This window comes from Syngnathus typhle, linkage group LG3, assembly GCF_033458585.1.
Source record: "Syngnathus typhle isolate RoL2023-S1 ecotype Sweden linkage group LG3, RoL_Styp_1.0, whole genome shotgun sequence".
In the NCBI taxonomy this organism is placed as follows: Eukaryota; Metazoa; Chordata; class Actinopteri; order Syngnathiformes; family Syngnathidae; genus Syngnathus; species Syngnathus typhle.
Genome location: NC_083740.1, coordinates 1,925,445 through 1,943,574, shown reverse-complemented (window position 1 = coordinate 1,943,574; position 18,130 = coordinate 1,925,445). Strand labels below are relative to the sequence as shown.

At 45.9% G+C, this 18,130-nt stretch overlaps 2 protein-coding genes across 6 annotated transcripts in view; one reads left to right on the top strand and one right to left on the bottom strand.

The window, feature by feature from the left end:
• Positions 1–2,375: 2,375 nt before the first annotated feature.
• Positions 2,376–18,130, bottom strand: part of lrba (LPS-responsive vesicle trafficking, beach and anchor containing) — a 97,483-nt gene continuing 81,728 nt past the window's right edge. For 3 of the 5 annotated variants that reach the window (XM_061275480.1, XM_061275483.1, XM_061275481.1), the window contains 9 exons: positions 15,973–16,062; positions 14,705–14,897; positions 14,176–14,250; positions 9,006–9,161; positions 7,672–7,839; positions 6,105–6,206; positions 5,840–6,036; positions 3,349–3,500; positions 2,376–3,259 (listed from right to left, as the gene is read on the bottom strand). In XM_061275480.1, coding sequence (XP_061131464.1) covers positions 3,169–3,259; positions 3,349–3,500; positions 5,840–6,036; positions 6,105–6,206; positions 7,672–7,839; positions 9,006–9,161; positions 14,176–14,250; positions 14,705–14,897; positions 15,973–16,062 — 1,224 coding nt within the window. In that variant the 3' untranslated portion in view covers positions 2,376–3,168. The remainder of the gene's footprint in view (positions 3,260–3,348; positions 3,501–5,839; positions 6,037–6,104; positions 6,207–7,671; positions 7,840–9,005; positions 9,162–14,175; positions 14,251–14,704; positions 14,898–15,972; positions 16,063–18,130) is intronic. The other 2 variants (XM_061275484.1, XM_061275485.1) reach the window with 1 other exon arrangement.
• On the top strand, positions 9,791–12,913 carry LOC133152019 (gastrula zinc finger protein XlCGF57.1-like). Its single transcript, XM_061275510.1, has 3 exons — positions 9,791–9,945; positions 10,649–10,944; positions 11,062–12,913. The coding sequence occupies exons 2-3, from the start codon at positions 10,750–10,752 to the stop codon at positions 12,493–12,495; spliced, it is 1,629 nt and encodes a 542-aa protein (XP_061131494.1). The 5' UTR covers positions 9,791–9,945; positions 10,649–10,749; the 3' UTR covers positions 12,496–12,913.

The following is an 18,130-nucleotide window of genomic DNA, read 5'->3' as shown; positions in this document are numbered from 1 at the left end:
CTTCCTTCCTTGCTTCCTTGCTTCCTTGCTTCCTTGCTTCCTTGCTTCCTTCCTTGCTTCCTTCCTTGCTTCCTTGCTTCCTTGCTTCCTTGCTTCCTTCCTTGCTTCCTTCCTTGCTTCCTTCCTTGCTTCCTTCCCGCGCATCAACGGATCAGTCAGTGAACGTGTTGCGTCTCCCTCCTGGCGTGAACTATATAAGCCAGAATGTAGATGTACGATTTGCCAAGGAAAGAAAGAACAGTGCGCTCACGGAAACACCACTTCTTTTATGCACGTTTTCTCCAAGCTAACGGCTAACTTTATTGCATGGCGCACCGTTATGCAAAAACGGGGAGATTATGCTTCTCTTTGGGTAAACTTTATTTTATAACACTTAAAATAACGTGGATGCATATATACGCCAAAATATTGTTATCAAATATATCTACTGCAATTTCACATTAGATTGCTGGTTTGAAATGTACTTTTATTATTATTATTATTAATTATTATTATTTTAATAAACATTAAAACCTGTTCAAACTTGTCTGGTGTTTTATTATCTGTTGGTGTCCCTCCTAATAAAGAGCAAGTAGTCAAATACACATTTTTGACATGTACAAAAAATGCATAAAATTATTAGGTACACCTGAAAATGGTGGTGTACCTAATGGAGTGTCCGTGTGACGTCACAGACCAAACAGCCAATCAGAAAGTGAGGGTGAGGGTGCTCGAGGGGCCGCGTTCCAACATGTTTTCCAAGTGACCCTCGTTAAGCGCACCTGCGTGAAAAGTTTTAGCTTCTTTCACGTTCTGCAGGAGCTAAAAGTTTTCACGCAGGTGCACTTAACGAGGGGATCACACGGACACTCCATTAGGTACACCGCCATTGTCAAGTGTACCTAATAACAGACCACTTTATTAGGGAAATATCATGGTCAAAGGTCACGTGTCAAGTCTAGTCCTCTGGGCCGCGTTCCAACATGTTTTCCAAGTGACCCTCGTTAAGCGCACCTGCGTGAAAAGTTTTAGCTTCTTTCACGTTCTGCAGGAGCTAAAAGTTTTCACGCAGGTGCACTTAACGAGGGAATGACATGGACACTTCATTAGGTACACCGCCATTTTCAAGTGTACCTCATAACAGGCCACTTCATTAGGGAAATATCATGGTCAAAGGCAGTGCTTCTCAAATAGTGGGGCGCGCCCCCCTTGGGGGGCGCGGTGCTATTCCTGGGGGGGCGCGTGTGACCCTGGGGAACAGGCTTTTTTTTGGCAGTACTAGAATAAAGTGTAATTGCGCGTTTACTACAGCAGGGGGCAGTGGCGCTCTCATTCTTACTTCTGTCACGTTTGCGACAGTGCAACATTTTACGACTTACAAGACAAGTTAGGATAGTCACGGTGGGGAGGGGGGGCGCGAATAGTTTTCTTCTTGCTAGGGGGGGGCGTAACAGAAAATAATTGAGAAGCACTGGGTTAAATAAAGGTTAACCTAAAAAAAAAAAAAAAAAAAAAAAAAAAAAAAAAAAAGTGAACCCTGAACTTTGAACCCGCGGTGACCCCGCGGTGACCCCGTGGTGACCCCGTGGTGACCCCTGGGTGACCTTTGAACCCTGAACTTTTAACTCTAGTTAAAAATCGAAAATGTGCACATGACCCCGTGAACTTTGAACCGACCTTTGACCCCTGGGTGAACTTTGAACCGTAAACTTTGACCTTTGACCCCTAGCTAATTACGTTTTTTTTTTTTTTAAACCGGCATAGCAGAGCGATCCATGGTCTTCAGATGCCGCGCTGTCGCCATCTCCTGGTCAGTTAGTGAAATGCTTTTGCTGATGTTTTTTTTTCTCTCAATTAAAACAAATCAATTAGCCAGTTGGTTTTCTTTATTTAATATCTATTATCAGACAAAACCAAATTGTGAATCAGTCACCTAGGCTATAGCAGAACAAACAATCCATGGTCTTCAGATGCCACGCTGTCGCCATCTCCTGGTCAGCTAGTGAAATGCTTTTGCTGTTTTTTTTCCCTCTCCAACATGTTTTCCAAGTGACCCTCGTTAAGCGCACCTACGTGAAAACTTTTAGCTTCTTTCACGCGCTGCAGGAGCTAAAACTTTTCACGCAGGTGCGCTTAACGAGGGGATCACGCGGACACTCCTTTAGGTACACCGCCATTTTCAAGTGTACCTAATAACCATGGTTTTTGATTGATTTATTAAAAAAAAAAAACGAGTGCCACATACTGACAACCACTTAACTTGCTATACCATATATATATTGATATAATATTGATATAATTTCCTCTGCTACATGCCTGTTTCATTTTGAAATAAAAGGTCGGAATGCATTTTCAGAATTTATGCGTGTTTAGTAAATAACCAGTCAGTTCATAAGTTGATGTTAGAAAATTCCATTTATTTGTCAGCATTCTTCACGCACACACACAAAAAAAACATGTAAGGAAACAGTCAGATGGATGTCAGTTTAATAAAGTCACCCTCGTGATGATTGGTTGGACGTAATCATGTGATAGAAAAGCGGAAAAATCTTCCTGTTCTGCCTAACATTATCTGTCGAGCTTTTTACGTATCTTGTCTGCTCAGTCATTTACGGAAAAAAAAATAAAAATAGTACGAAGATGATGATGCTGCTCAGATGGATATTTTTAAATATGGAAGATAACCGCAAAACTATATCTATACATATAGATATTTACATATTTGTATAAATCCCCTTCAATTATCGATTATCAGAAATTTTGCAACTTCATAATTAAACCCCAAACACACGCACGCAAAGTACAACATTCACCTTAAAGCACGCAGAAAATATTTGCATTGTTACACCTGAAGACAAAAAGCAAAAGAGACTTAAAAAATAGATTTTTTTTTTAAACCACACAAGATAACCACTCGTTTCACCCTCAACCAAGCTGAAAGTTTCTTCATTGTTGTCTACAAAATATATATATATATATATATATATATATATATATATATATATATATATATATATATATATATATATATATATATATCTATCTCCGTTCCTTCTGTGGTGGTTTTGAAAAATAACTTCTCATTGCCAGGATACATTCAGCGTGGACTCAACACAGCGCCGCCAAGTGGACATTATTTGCATCACATGCGGTTTTGGTTGGTTGCTTAGTCGGTCGGTCGGGTCTTGGTCAGTATCTGGTCTGGTACTCGTGGTGCCACCTGTTGAAGTCATTGTAGAAGAGCACGATGCTGCCCGACGCCATGCCCGTGATGATGCACCTGTGTCACACAAACCGCGCGGCTCAGACATTTTGGGTGATGAATAAAGAATACAATCCGAAAGTGAAATTGTACGGTAGTTTGGTTACCTTTGGTCATGTGACATGGCCATGGAGCGGATGCCGGCATCGCAGCCCGGGTAGGTGAACAACACCTTGAGGTCGTGAACCCGAAGGATGGAGATGACGCCACCGTCGCCGCCTGTAAGCAGATACTGACCATCGCGGCTCAGCACCATCGCCTAAATAGAGTACAGAAAAAGAAAGAAATTGCAGCTTTTAGCATAATATTGACGTTACTTAGCGTGTACTACTTAAGTGATTTGGACTTTTTTGGACCACAATTTGCTTCTTTTTTTTTAGAGCGCCAAACAAAAATCACAGCTTCTGTGTTTGCCATTGAAAAGAAACTCGTAAAGTCTGTCGAAAATATGGACGCAACATGGTCCTCCCGCCAGCGTGTCGCCGCAACGACGCGCTCCCCGCCGCGAGGCTGACATTTACTCGTCTTTTCCCGCTCGCCTACGCGCCGCAAGGCCGGCCGGGAAGCACACAAATCACCGGTCGGCCGCCGCCGGCTTACGGACGACGCGGCGCGACGCGTTTCTTTCCTCGCAGGTGGCTTGGCCATGACTCAGCAGAAAAAGGCCAACACGTGTGTTGAATCAAAATCACATTAAAGTCAAAAGTGAAACTTAAACCGTCGGTTTTGAGGAATTTGTGCGAGTCACAAATGACGGCAGCCTAAATCAGAGCGGTGTTGTGTTTGTGTGTCATTTCCCGAACGCGGAATCGGGAGTTCTGGTTTCCATCACGCGCGGGCGGGCTTAATAGCCGCCGTTCTACTGATCACCAGGCAACGGTTCATATTTCGGGTTCCTCATGGTTCTGTTTTTCGCCCACTACTGTTTTATAAAACATACCTTTCATTTGATATTTCTTATACGGCATAAGTATTTTTTTCCCCACACATTTACTTCCCATGCAAAGCGAGTAAAACCACATGTAAAGGACTTTCCTTTGTTTTGCAAGACGTCCTACAAGCTGTAGAAAATGTGGAAGTCATCCCCCTCCTGCCCCAAGCCGCCCGCTGTTCCAGACTGGCTACAAAGATGCGCCCCCCCGCTGTGAGGCTGACATTTACTCTGCTTTGCTTGCTCGCTGCAACGCAGCACGGCTGGAAGTACACAAATCAACGACGGCGCTCGACGTGGCGCATTTCGTTCCTTGCAGGTGGCTTAAGCAGATCAAAAAAAAATGGAGCATTCGCATCCAACAACACCGCAGCTCTGCTTCATGTTATGGCTCTTTGGGGCTTTTTTTTTTTATGTGGAAAAGCAGCAAATTACTGTTTCAATTTTCCATCTTTTGGATTCAAAATGACTTTGCGAGGTCAAAGGTCAGCGTTCTGACACGACTAATCTTCTAGGAGTTACTACACAGCGTTTCTGGTTTTATTATGAATGTATTTTGGAGTCCGCGACCTCGCCGCCGCCCAGCAGGAGGCGCCGCGCCAGCAGAAGAGGCAGACCGCCGACGCTCGCTCGTAAATCTACGAGCGCTCAAGGCAAACGTCCCGTCGCCCGGCGGGAAGTAAGATGGCCTCGCCGGCTCGTATGACTCCACGAGAAACCAACGCTGAAATTTTTTCAACTTCTGGCAGGTAACGAGGGGAGCGAAAAAAAAGTCGAGATTTACGGCGCCGTTAAGGTCCCAACGTTGAAACGAGGGCTTCTCAAACTTTCTGGGTTGGAGGGAGCCCTCACTGGGGAAACGTTTTTCCAAGGACCGCCTCTTGATCCCAATGCCAATTAAACACAACTACCATGTGAAAATGCAACAAGAATTAAAAAATGAAGCTGACTTTGGACGTTGGCAACGACATATGTCAGCTGCCATGTTTGCAGCGCCGCGCCGAACACGTTTAAGGGCCGACAATCAGCAGAGGCTCCTAATGGGAAACAGACGTGTGCGCGCCCGGCGTACATTTACATTTCCCAGGCCAGAGCGGAAACAACGGGTCGGGCCGGGCCAAGGCGGTAGCTGCCATCTCCTGTCATTTTAGCCGAGAAGGGAGGAAGTCTGAGAACGGAGGGAGGGGGGAGTTAATGGCGTAGGTGTCCGAGCCCGACGGCAAGTGTGGAATGTTGCCCCGTGCCCAATGCGAGTTGACAACGAGCGGCGCCCATCAAAAGTAGCTTTTCCTCTTTGTGTGAAAGGGCCCCGAGGCCTTTCCTTTAATCAGGGAGACTTCCAGCTAAGGCCCCCTTACACGGACCCCCCCCCTCACTCCTGTTGGCCTCAGGAAGTGACATAATACAAATCGTATGGCACGTACATGGAACGATGGAAAGGAAGTGACCTCACTACTGTAATGTAATGATTGTAACAACTGGCATGTCAGCTGATCAATAGAGAGGCGGCAAATTGTCTTTTTGTTGATAAATTGCACTTGTCAGAGTAGTTTTAATTTGGAGCAATTAATCGGTATAATTTCAAGTAATGGCTCGTTCAAAAAAAAAAAAAAATCAACATCATCTTTGTCTTATGAGGTTAATGTAAACAAAGTGCGCCGACCAACCTTAATGCTGTCGTCCACCTGCAAGTGTCTCAGCAGCTTCCCGTTGACACTGAACACTCCGAATTGTCCTTTGTCATAGTAGATGACGCAGTGGCCCTCGGCCGAGGCCTGGATGAGGCGTGGCCGCGAGTAGCCCTGCGGGCCCTCCAGGGTACGCAGCAGGTCCCCGTTCATGGAATGGATCAGGCACGGACCCTCTGCGTGAAAGGAGGGGGGCATTTAAAAGGAGCTTGGCTAAAGAGATTGCGCAACGTGGCTGGCTGACCTTTGCATCCGCTGATGACCAGGCCCAACTCGGCGCATACGCACGAGCACGTCACTTCGCAGTCGTGACCTGTCAGGATGGCTCGAGGTGTGGTGATGCCCGCTGAGGAGAGGGAGGGACGGCATCGTCACATTTCGTCCATTTCTCAAGTGAATGACGTCAAAAGAAATCATATAAAAGGGAATCCGTATTGTTGCTTTTTCGAGCGGTAATTGAAAACCGGTGTCATTGGCAGCCATTTTGAAATGCTGTCATCTCTTTGATGCCTCCCCATTTGCTGGCTGCAGATGTGTCTGTCGGAGAGCACATGTTGCACGCAGACGACGAAGAGGACCAAGCATTTATTGCCGTTTGTTTTGGCTCGAGCTGAAAGGAGCCCTACCGAAAAAAAAAATAGAAAAAAACCTAAAACAAAGAAACCCTCATTTCCTCTGAGCTAAATTTGGACTTGACTGACATTTGTAATCATTCACGTCGTATATTTACATTGAGGACATCCAGTCATCAAGTGCAATAGAAGACTTTTCCTGCGCCAATACTGGAATTTGAGCCTTTGCCACTTTTGTTAGAAGACACTAAAATGCAACAGTCAAGTGTCATTTCCATGTACGACCAGTCGATGGCGACGTTGTCTGACGGATGGCTGCGGGCCGCAATTCAGCCAATCAGAAGCCTCGGTGTCAACATCATCAAGTGTTCGCGATGCTGCCGCGAGAGACGTTTGTGTACATTTGCATGAGCGGTTCAGCTTCTTGGACGAGACGTGAAGCCAAAGTGAGGCGTTACGAGCCCGAGCGTGTGCCACTGCGGTCGGTCTGTTGGAATGAGGCGTATAGTATATGAAAATAATGGAACATGTCAAAAAATATCAACTAAACAATACAAACAAAACATTCACACGGATATTTCAATAAATGTGATGTCATCCATATTCAACATCACTTTGCGTGTTCGTCAGGCAACCTAGCCTCGGGTGATTCACGTGCGCGCTATGCTTTCATGATCCCACATGTTCTGCAGAGAAGTCGCTAAAGTGACATTTTTCACTTTTATCGACCGTCTGACCCCCCTCCACCTCTTCTCGGGCGGTGCTGAACTTCCATGTGCCAAACGGCGACCCCCCCCTCTCCCTCTCCCCACCAGAACGTCACGTTTTGAACGTCTCTAAGTGGCCCTCACTTTCACTCCACTCACACACACATTGCGGAAACTCAATCTGTGTGCACCCACCCCTCCCCTTCCCCTCCCCAGTCACATGAAACTAGTTGTTACTTCACAGAGAGAAAAACCGCAAATCACAACATCAGTTGGGACTCAGTAGCAAGGTCAGTGCCCCACCAGATGGCGCTATTCTTTCCATGGAGTCGATGTTTGATTGCGGTAATAGACATTGCTAGCAATATCTGTCGTTTTTAAAAGTGACGCCAATTTGAAATTTTAGTATTGACACATGAAGTCCATCCACAATTTGTCTTTGCGGGCCACCTAAAATGATGTGATGGGCCGCGTTTGACCCCCGGGCCTCGAGTTTGACACCTATGAACTCGTCGTCGCGTCGTCCACTTACTGGCGGGGCTCTCGCCGATGCTGCTGAGCTTGCCGTTCCAGTACCACAGCAGCAGGGTGGCGTCGCGCGAGCCCGACAGCACGTAGCAGTCGCCGCCGATGTACGACTCGGAGCGGGCCAGACACGTCACCACGTCGCGGTGACCGAACACGATCTGAGTCAGTTTGCCTGCGCACAAAACAAAGAAAACACTTTGCCTTGACAGGGTCCGAAAGTGAGGTGTCCCTAATGTTACGGCACGTGAGTGTCAGCCCGTGATGAGATAATAGCGGGACGTCACGGCGGCTATGTTTGCACTTTGTCACGGTCTGTCTGCTCGCTGCGCTACGTCAACACGAGCGCTCCGACTTGCGCGAGAATAAATATTTGTCCCGCGTCTGCGCGTGCGAGCGAGCGAGCGAGGGGCTAATTGCTGTCAGATTTCAGACCCCTCCATCGACCGCGGCTCCGCCGTCTAATCCTCATTACGGGCGACCTCGGCCCGTCAAACTCTCTCTTGACATTTGCGCCGGCCTAAAAAAAAATAAGTCTGCCTAATTGAGTCGTATCAGCGTGAAAAGACGAGCGTTATTAAAGAGGGCGGCCTTGAAAGCAAGCAGATAAAATGTTTGACATCTTGATAAACACCAAGGTGACGCCATTGAACGCACACACTTTAGACACTTGCTCTCTCTCACTCATACTTCACTCACTCACTCTCACTGACACACAAACACCCGCAGACGCACACACACACAGGCGAGATTGAATGCGGGAGCCTCCATGTAGCAATCAGCTCTGTGTAATTGTTAACCCTCCTGTTGTGGAACACGTAGGGGGGTGGGGGGTTCCCCTTTTGGCGTCAGCTGTTGAGCGTGTGCGATTAAACTGTGTTCCACTTGTACACCCCCGTGGCAGTCGCACAATAGAGCCATCCTCACGCACACGCCACCTCTATTAAAAATGCGAGGAGGGGGAGCATGGCCTGCTGAAATTGATTCCGAGGCGCTTTGCGGAGGATTGCGAGTGCAAACAAGTAGAAGAAGAGATGAAGCCCGGCCGGGACAGTTTCATTTAGGACCCCTGACCTCATTCCTGATGGCTGTATTGGCCAGAAGCAACGGTAGGCAAAAGATTAGGAGCGGCGCTCGATGGAACGCACTACATGTGCAAGGATGAAAAACGATCCGGTTCACCGAAATGAGGTCAGCAAAACATTCGGTTAGTTTGAATAAAAGATCAAATCAAAAGGCGCACGTCTTGTGCGTGATCATTCCGCGCTGCTGGGTGTGACCTGAGGATGGCGCTAGAGAGCACATTCGCGCCATTTTGCCGCGGCGTTTGAGTCAGCCTACCTGTGTCGGTGGAGTAGACGCGGAAGCTCTTATCCCAGAAGCCGCAGAGCAGGATGAAGCGATTGTCGGCTGTCACGATAAAACACTGCGAGCTGATCTGGATGCTCTGGTCCAGGAGGTCCGAGATCTGCCGCCGGTGGCTGCCCATGTTGCTGGCTGAGGAGGAGGACGCAAAATCCATCAACATTCATAGTTCCACATCGAATCACTTTTCTGTCCATATTGTATCTTTAGCGCATTAGCATCCTTGCTAGCCCCGCGGCTCGCCTCACTTAGCTATTTGAACGCTTTAGCTAAATTTGCTATCGAGCGCAATACACAAAGATGACTACCTGATCATTACAGCAATAAAAGTATACACGAATGAGGGTCACATTCCGAGGAGGTTGAAATTTAGTTTGTTGTCACGGCGATTCAAGAAAGAAAAGATCAACCACGCCGACATCCGGAACCCTAACCCTAACCCCCCCCCAGACACATATGGAAACAAACACCTCTTTCTTGATATTTGGTATGCTGCAATTTGAAAAGAGAAAGGTTAAACACAAATGTGTGTTTGTAATATTAATGGGATGGATGTGCTTGGTGCAGGGACATAAGCTTCTCAACATCAGGCTGGAACTCACTAAGAAGAAGTCGTTGATCCCCGCGGTCAGTAATTTGGTAACCGGCGTGTCGTAACCGGACCCTGATGCGTCGTCCTCCACTGACTCGTCTTGCTGCACGTGTTGTGTACAAACCGTCAAACAAACGTTCAAACTTCTGACTTCCGCCCCCCTACCGCTCCTTCCTTCCCCCCCCCCCCAGATCTTTACACTTTGGTACCGCCCACTTTGGGAACCACTGATTTAAACACTGAAACAGAAGCTAATCGCCTTGTATTCGGCTGCAACTTACGTGAGGAATCGCAAACATTAGCTACACTACAACGACGAAAGAGGTAGGTTACGACTCTGGACCTAAGTTATCACCGTTATTTGTAGTACTGCTTGGTTACACTACACAAGTGCGCCACGCTGCTTGTGGAAATACTCAAAATGGAGGATTAGTTGTGATGATTGCAGGGAGGCCTGCTCCCGATTTTAAATCTCAATGCCTTTGTGCACTCTACCAGAAGAATAACACACATTTGCAAAAACTGGTCCGATCTCCATGAAATGTCGTTTCGCGTCGCTTTACGTTCACGTTGTCAACAACGCAAGTTCATTTGACCCCAATCTACGCCTTCTATTTTCATTCTGTTAGTAATTCCTAGTGAAGTGGGAGAAATCGTTGAAAAAGTTGTTGTGATTGTTGAAATAATTAGATGGTGGAGCTCCTGTCGGCTCCTGCATTCATTAGCGTTCTCGTTAGTTCTCCTCGTGAGAAAATGTTTGCAAGGACAGCAGCAAAGTACGTGGAGGAAAAGGACGGTAGTCGTCAACGACCGGAAGCTCTTTGGCCGCAGCCTTATGTTGTGTTACGCAGAGCAGGTTAGTCCACGTCTTACTGAGGGGAAAAAAACGATTTTCTATTATGAATCCTTTTTCGTGGAATCCTATCAAAATCATGTGAAGTCCTTGTACAGGTTTGACCCGTTTCTCCAACTGTAACTTTCATTGTTAATATACATTGATATGATGTGTGTTTGTCTTGCTTTGCAGACATCAGTGAAGCTATCCATCCTAAGCAGCAGGAGGAGCCAGAGCGACCTCACCTTAAAGAGGAAGGTGCGGGCAAAGAGCTCCATCGCTTCAATGAACTAATGGAGCAGAAGTTTCTTTGCACCATAAAAGAGGAGAAAGAACTGGAGCAGCCTTGTAATAAAGAGGAGGGAGAGGACTCCTGCGACATTAAAACAGAGGGAGAAGACACCTACGATGTGAAAAAGGAGGAGGAGGCCTGCAAGATGCCATTGACTGGTGTCCCTTTCAAGAGTTTAGAAGAGGGTCAACATGAGGTGAGCAAAGGGGCGGAGCCTCCAAGCTGCAGCTCAAGTCTCAAAGTCTGCTTTATTGTCAATCTCTTCATGCCAAGACACACAAAGAAATCGAAATTACGTTTCCCCTATCAACAGATGATCAGAGAAGGTGATGGAGACGACTGTGGAGGATCACAAGCAGCTCCACCATCAGAGAGTCATGACGTGTCGTCACATGTTCCTGCTCCTGCCGAGTCTCAAAACAAACACTGGCAATGTTCCCAGTGTGGATTGTTTCATGCTAATAGCGAAGGTTTGAAAGAACACACAAAGAAGAAGTTTTCCTGCTCACTTTGTGGCCAAATATTCTGTCAGAAGAGAACCTTAACAAAGCACTCAAGCACTCACACTGGCGAGAAACCCTTTTCATGCTCAGATTGTGGGAAAAGATTTTCAGCGAAGGAAAGCTTAAAATTTCATACACGAATCCACACTGGTGAGAAACCTTATTCCTGCTCAGTTTGCGGCCAAACATTCTCTGTGAATGCTAATTTAAAAACCCACACAAGAACCCACACTGGTGAGAAACCTTTTTCATGCTCAGATTGTGGCAAAGGATTTTCACGAAAGGAAAGTTTAAAAAGCCACATAAGAACCCACACTGGCGAGAAACCTTTTTCATGCTCAGATTGTGGCAAAAGATTTTCAGAGAAGGGAAGCTTGACAAGTCATACAACAATCCACACTGGTGAGAAACTTTTTTCATGCTCAGTTTGTGGCAAAAGATTTTCACAAAAGGAAAGGTTAAAAAGGCACACAAGAACCCACACTGGCGAGAAACCTTTTTCATGCTCAGTTTGTGGGCAAAGATTTTCAATGAAGAAAACCTTAAAAATTCATACAAGAATCCACACTGGTGAGAAACCTTTTTCATGCTCAGATTGTGGGAAAAGATTTTCACGAAAGGAAAAGTTAAAAGTTCATACAAGAACCCACACTGGTGAGAAACCTTTTTCATGCTCAGATTGTGGGAAAAGATTTTCACTGAAGGAAAGCTTAAAAGTTCATACAAGAACTCACACTGGCGAGAAACCTTTTTCATGCTCAGTTTGTGGCAAAGGATTTTCTCAAAAGCCAAAGTTAAAAAGCCACATAAGAACCCACACTGGTGAGAAACCTTTTTCATGCTCGGTTTGTGGCAAAAGATTTTCACTGAAGTCAAACTTGAAAATTCATACAAGAATCCACACTGGCGAAAAACCTTTTACATGCTCAGTTTGTGACAAAAGATTTTCACATAAGGTAAGCTTGACAATTCATACAACAATCCACACTGGTGAGAAACCTTTTTCATGCTCAGATTGTGGGAAAAGATTTTCAGAGAAGGCAAGCTTAAAACTTCATACAAGAACTCACACTGGCGAGAAACCTTTTTCATGCTCGGTTTGTGGCAAAAGATTTTCTCTCAAGTCAACCTTGAAAAATCATACACGAATCCACACTGGCGAAAAACCTTTTACATGCTCACTTTGTGGTCAAGCATTCTCTTTCAGGGTAAGCTTCATCAAGCACACAGGTACCCACACCTAACCCTCAGTCAGTTGGCAAAAAGTCTCTATTGAGAATTCCGAGTGTGTTGGGGAGATGAGCAAGGATCCATGAAGTTGAACAAAAAGAATTTGAACAGACTTTATGCATCAATCATGATTCTATTGTATGTACCTTTTGATTGCGATGCTGAACTCCTTTCTTTTACTACAGTGTTTTAACTTTAGAAATTAATTTGAAAATAGAGTTAACCGGCCTCGGCATGATCATAGTTTTGTATTTTGCATTATACTTGATGTTTATTTTGTTTTTAGTTGTGATTTCTTTTAACTGTAATTGGTTTTAATTCATATTCAGGGCGAGTTGCTTCGTTTTTATTAGTGTTAAGGGTTTTGTTGTGCTTTTCATGTGAATCAATAAATTGAAAATTAAATTCTTCTCAAATATGATCCTAATTTAAGACATTGGATCTTCTGTCATTTGTTCTTTTAGTCTCTATTTCTGTTCTTGCAAAGTGAAGTCCAGAGCTCTGAGCTGCTTGAGGAAACCGTGGTTGGGCAGTTGTTTCGCAATGGCGTTGTGTCACAGTTCCTCTCAACGGAAAAACATTAGCCAATGAACTTTATGCTATAGTCGAGGTTTTGCAGCCCGGGCGCCGAGAGGCTGAGTAACGACGCGGACTTCACTTCTCGCACTTTGCTGACACGCTCTCATCCTTAAAAGGAATCTTTGGGTTTATATTATGTGAAGGATGAGTCCATTTGGAATGTGGGGGTGTCAAAAAAACACGAGAGAGCAGGTGTCAGGAGCGCCTCCAAAAAAGTGAGAAAGGCCAGCGGCACCTGTGGCGAAGGCTTGACGGTTGTGAGGATTCGCAGGGCCGCTTTTCGGAATGCGCCATGTGTAAATGCTGATAAGCAGACTTGAACCATTTTGCTAACGTTTTAGCGTGACTTTTTTTTGGGAACATTGCACTTCTCGATAAAGTTCACATTATTTCTGGATGCATTTGATTTCAGCATTTAAAAAGTGTGTTGATGAGATTAAAAGGCATGTGGGAGTTCAAAAGCTATTTAAAAATAAATACATATCTTTATATATCGACTGGAACTTCTTCCATGCAATAAAGCCGGGTTCACTACGTTATTAAACGAAGAGCCCTTCAGATGCCGTCAATCAAAAATGAAGACATGAATTTCAATACAGCTCTTGAGAGAGATGGCAAAGGTGTCCCTAATAAAGTGACTGATGCGTGTCCGCAATGTGAGGAGAGTCTCCCACACATGATTGCGGCCCATCTCTACCGCTCCTCCTCCTCATCATCAACAAGTCGTGAAGGATGAGAGGCGGCCATATTTGTCCTGACAGCCCGTCGTGGGCGCGTTCTCAATCACGCATTATTACCGCATTCGTATTCATTGCGGCTGACACGCGTCCTTTTCCCGGCGCCCAAATTAAAGCAAAGAGGATGCATTGGAAGGGGGAAGGGGGGGGTTATGGAAAAGGAGAAAGGACGGTGGCGGTGCTTGATGATGAAATGCCAGGCTGAGGCCACAGCTCATTGCATTCCAATTTGCATGCAAATGGCGGCGCACGGGCGAGAGCGGGGCCTATATCACGCAAAGACGAGCGTCTGCGCTCGTGAAAATCATTTCATGCACGTATGAGCTCGTGCGGCGTTGGCGATTTTGAGAAGAGAGAAAAAAAAAAAGGCAAGCATACCGACGAGAGGGTCGATTTCCACAGGAAGTTGGTACTGCTGCTCCGCCGGCTGCTGCGCCGTCGAACTGGGATGACCTGGAAGGGAAACGAGACATTATTAGTTAGGTCAGATGCCAAACGGGCCGCTTGACTTCATCGGATTAGCCTTCACTTTCACAAATTTCGGAATATCAAATTTGATATTCTTCTCGCAGTGTGGGAAGGAATCCGTCCGTCTCAGCTGATGCGTGGAGGTGGACGTTTGGCCAAATGAAGGCTGCTAGGAGTGTCACATTTGATCCATTTGCACGCACTCAACTGTCGGCTAAATCAAAGGTCATCCTTCACCTCGCCGCGAGAAGATGAACGGGAGGACGGCCAAGAATTATTCCGCGGTCGCAGAGCTTGGGAACGACGATGGCGGCGGGAATCCCGGTAATCGATAAAGACAACAATGGAAACGACTGGCAACTCAATCAAAAAAATATTGTTGGAATGTGGAAATAAATCAAATATAAATATCTCAAAGCAAGACATGTGGGCGTCTGACCTGTCAGGCCGTGCCACTTGTTGACGGCGAAGACGCGGCTGGCGGTGACGGTGATAACGGCGGGCGCCGCCTGGCCCGGCTGCGTGTTGGCGGCCACGTGGCTCACGGGCGAGTTGGACGGGAACTTGAGCACCATGATGACGTCCTGCTGCATCTGCTCCGTGAACATCATGGGCGTCTGCAGGAGAAGATACTGTTCAGGTGGCCCCCGCCCGCCCCCCCAACAAAACAGAGGGAGGGTGGCGACATGCGGGTATGATGACAATGGAAAATGTCGTTTTTAGGGAGAAAAAGAGAAAAAGAAAGAGCGTTAGGATAGGATAGAAATAGCCAGCAAGAAACAAAACTTTGAATTGGGTCAAAGGGTCAAATCACACAGGAAGTCGGTCGGCCATTTTGGTTTGAAGCAGCATTTAGCTCCCTCGCCAGGAGGACCTAGATCCGTGTTGAACATGAAAGAAAATCCACTTGATGCGCCTGATAGCCAAGCAGGCCCACTGACAGCGCCATTAGCCAGCGCTCACATGCCGACACTCTTTACAACACACTCAAAGGGGCCAGGTTAAAAGACTCGAGAAGGGAAACAATCTTGACTTTGCAAACATCTCCTTTGAATTAGCTCTTGTGTGAAGCGCTGAGTGTGACGTGTGTGTGTGTGTTTGTGGTGGTCGGCGGGCAGCTGTCAGCACCACAGGGACACCGCGCTAATAAGGACTCAAGGGGGTTCGGGGCCCATCATAGGCAGCCGGCCCCATTTTTGGCCCTTAAAAGGCGGCCGCACTTGACGCTTTTTTTTTTTTTTGCTGCTGTGTTGCAACTCGGGCGGTGGGAAATTGGCAAGGTGGGAAAAGACCAGTAAAAGGCAAGTTAGATCCACTTCATCATCGTTTTGACGTACCGTGACTGCTTTCCCACGTTTGAAATTTTAATTCGACCCTCTTGACGTACGTTACATGCTGCATCTATTGCTGATGTACCGTTTTTCATAGTTTGGGTGGGGGGGAGACTTATACTCAGGAGCGACTTACATATACATATATATACATATATTTGTTTGTTTTTTTTACTTTTTTTGGGCATTTTATGGCTGGTGCGATTTATACTCCGGTGCGACTTATAGTCCGAAAATTACGGTAATAAGAAAAACCAGACCAGTGAAAGGCTTTCTTTGTGAAAATTTCTTTCACAGCATTTGGAAGCATAATAAAGAAAAGAAGTAAATCCAGTCGAGCCAAAGAAGTTTTCGTTATTGGCGCAAACACACTTACCACTTGCATAGCCGAGCTTCGGGGTGTGTGCGGTTCGATGAGCAGCTGGCAGGGGGTCTGCCCGAAACTTTGGATTTGAGACTCGACAGCCTGGAAAGACACGGCGGTCAGCATTTTCGCTACACACACATCAATTTCATCCTCCACGCGTGGGAAAGCGGAGGGCGGCGGCGTGCAGGCTGCTTAGGTGGCGCTAATGAAGAGGTATAGGACCATAAATGTCAGAGTCGACGCCGGCCCAGCGGCTTCTGGACATCATCATGGCGGGCGCTCAATTTCAAATTCAAAAGCAGAATCACTGCAATGCGTGGAAGCGACTCTCGATTGCGGTGACGTTTACGAGGTCTCCGCCGCAGGTCAGCGCGTTCCCGTCTCACGCGCAGGTGATTATGCGGCGGGGACTCGGGGGCCCCGTCGCCGAGGCCAATCTCTTTTGAGGGCGCTGGCCCGTGTCTGATGAGGCTTCTCTATATTCTATACATTTAAATGGCGGCGACGCCCTTTGACGCCGCCGACGTGGTCGCTTGATTTACGCTGCCACTCGACAAGACGGATCGGCGTGTCAAACATGACAAATTTATGCTAATCTGGGCCAACAACACAAAGGGGAATAAAAAGATGGGGGATTTCAAGTGAGAAATAAATAAATATAGATTCAGACCAATTTTTTTTTTATGATTTGAATATTTGCGTGTAAATGGAGAAAGTCACAAGCTACAATTTAGTTTATTGGCAATGCGATTTATTATGGTCTCTTTTGGATGATGTCATAAGTATGATTTGATTTTGTTCTATATTATTGTCTTATACTTCTAATTTATTTTTTATACTTTTCATTGATTTAAAAAATAATTTAAAAACTTTAAAAAATTTAGAAACATCTTAAATGTTATTTTTAATCATAAATGAAGTTGTGATTTCATTATTATTTAATTTCATTTTTATTTTACTCATTAAATCAAGAAACATGAATCATTACATTTCACAAATACTTAAAGCTAATTTAAAGTTTGATCATTAATAAATGACAATAACAAATAAAAGAACCTTAAAATCACATAGTGCTAATTTGTTTAACTGACTTTGCGATTATCATTATAATTGTAATTTAAAAAAGGGAAAATTATTTCAACTCAACCCGAGTACGTTTTTTAAATTTAAAAAAAGCAAATGACTAAAAGCTAACTAAAACTACTTTTATATTTAAATATTTTGAATAACCAAGATAAAATGTACGACTGCCTTTCACTTGAGGGCCTGTGGCCATTCTGCTCTCGCCTCAGACATGGGCTGCCAGACTGCTGCTAAATATGACTTCATCAAACAGTGAGATTTACTGTAAACTACCCAAAGACTAAACAAACAACCCGAGGTATATATATTTTTTTAATTTCCCTGCAACCCTGCCGAATTCCGCCGAGTGTGCGCAATTGCAGGATTTTCCCGTAATCACGAGCGAAAGAGGGGGAAGCCCTGCGCGGCCGTGAGAAGGCGACATCATCGACTGCGTGCTTCTCTTTATTTGGTCAGAGGCAACACAGATGTGCATTAATGCGTGCGTGTGTGTGTGTGTGTGTGTGCGCACAGACTCGAAGCAGAGGCACGACAGGAAGTAATCATGCTTCTGCAGCGGTCTCGGCAACATTCCCTAAACCGTGCTGAGATATTCCAAACTCCATGAGCGATGGAAAACACACACAATCCTGTCCGTTTATGTCCATGCGTTTATAAACATGCAAGTGTATGAGCCAATCGAGAGTGTGTGTGTGTGTGTATCTCGATGAGGACCGATGTGACTTTAAAAACATTTCTGTCTCTCCGAGGAACTTTTTGCATCTTTGACTAGCTTACGCAATCAAGGCATCACCAAACGTCCTTGTGTTTGAATTGGGCCAGATGGGACCTGGCAGCAGGCAAAAAAAAAAACAGAGCCAAACCAAACGGAGCCACCGGGATCACGCGAGCCACTTCCTCGGTCAACTACTTCTTCCTAGCAAACACAAATGTGTGTCTCGTCGCCGTGACAAAGACCAGCCTCGGAGAGAAACCGCAAGCGGGGCGCAAAGCTAGCTTGTCGTCGGTCGGGTAACGGCCGACCCGCCCTTTGCTGCCTGTTTGACAAGGCGCAGGCCCCCGCGACGCCGCTTCCGCCCGTAAG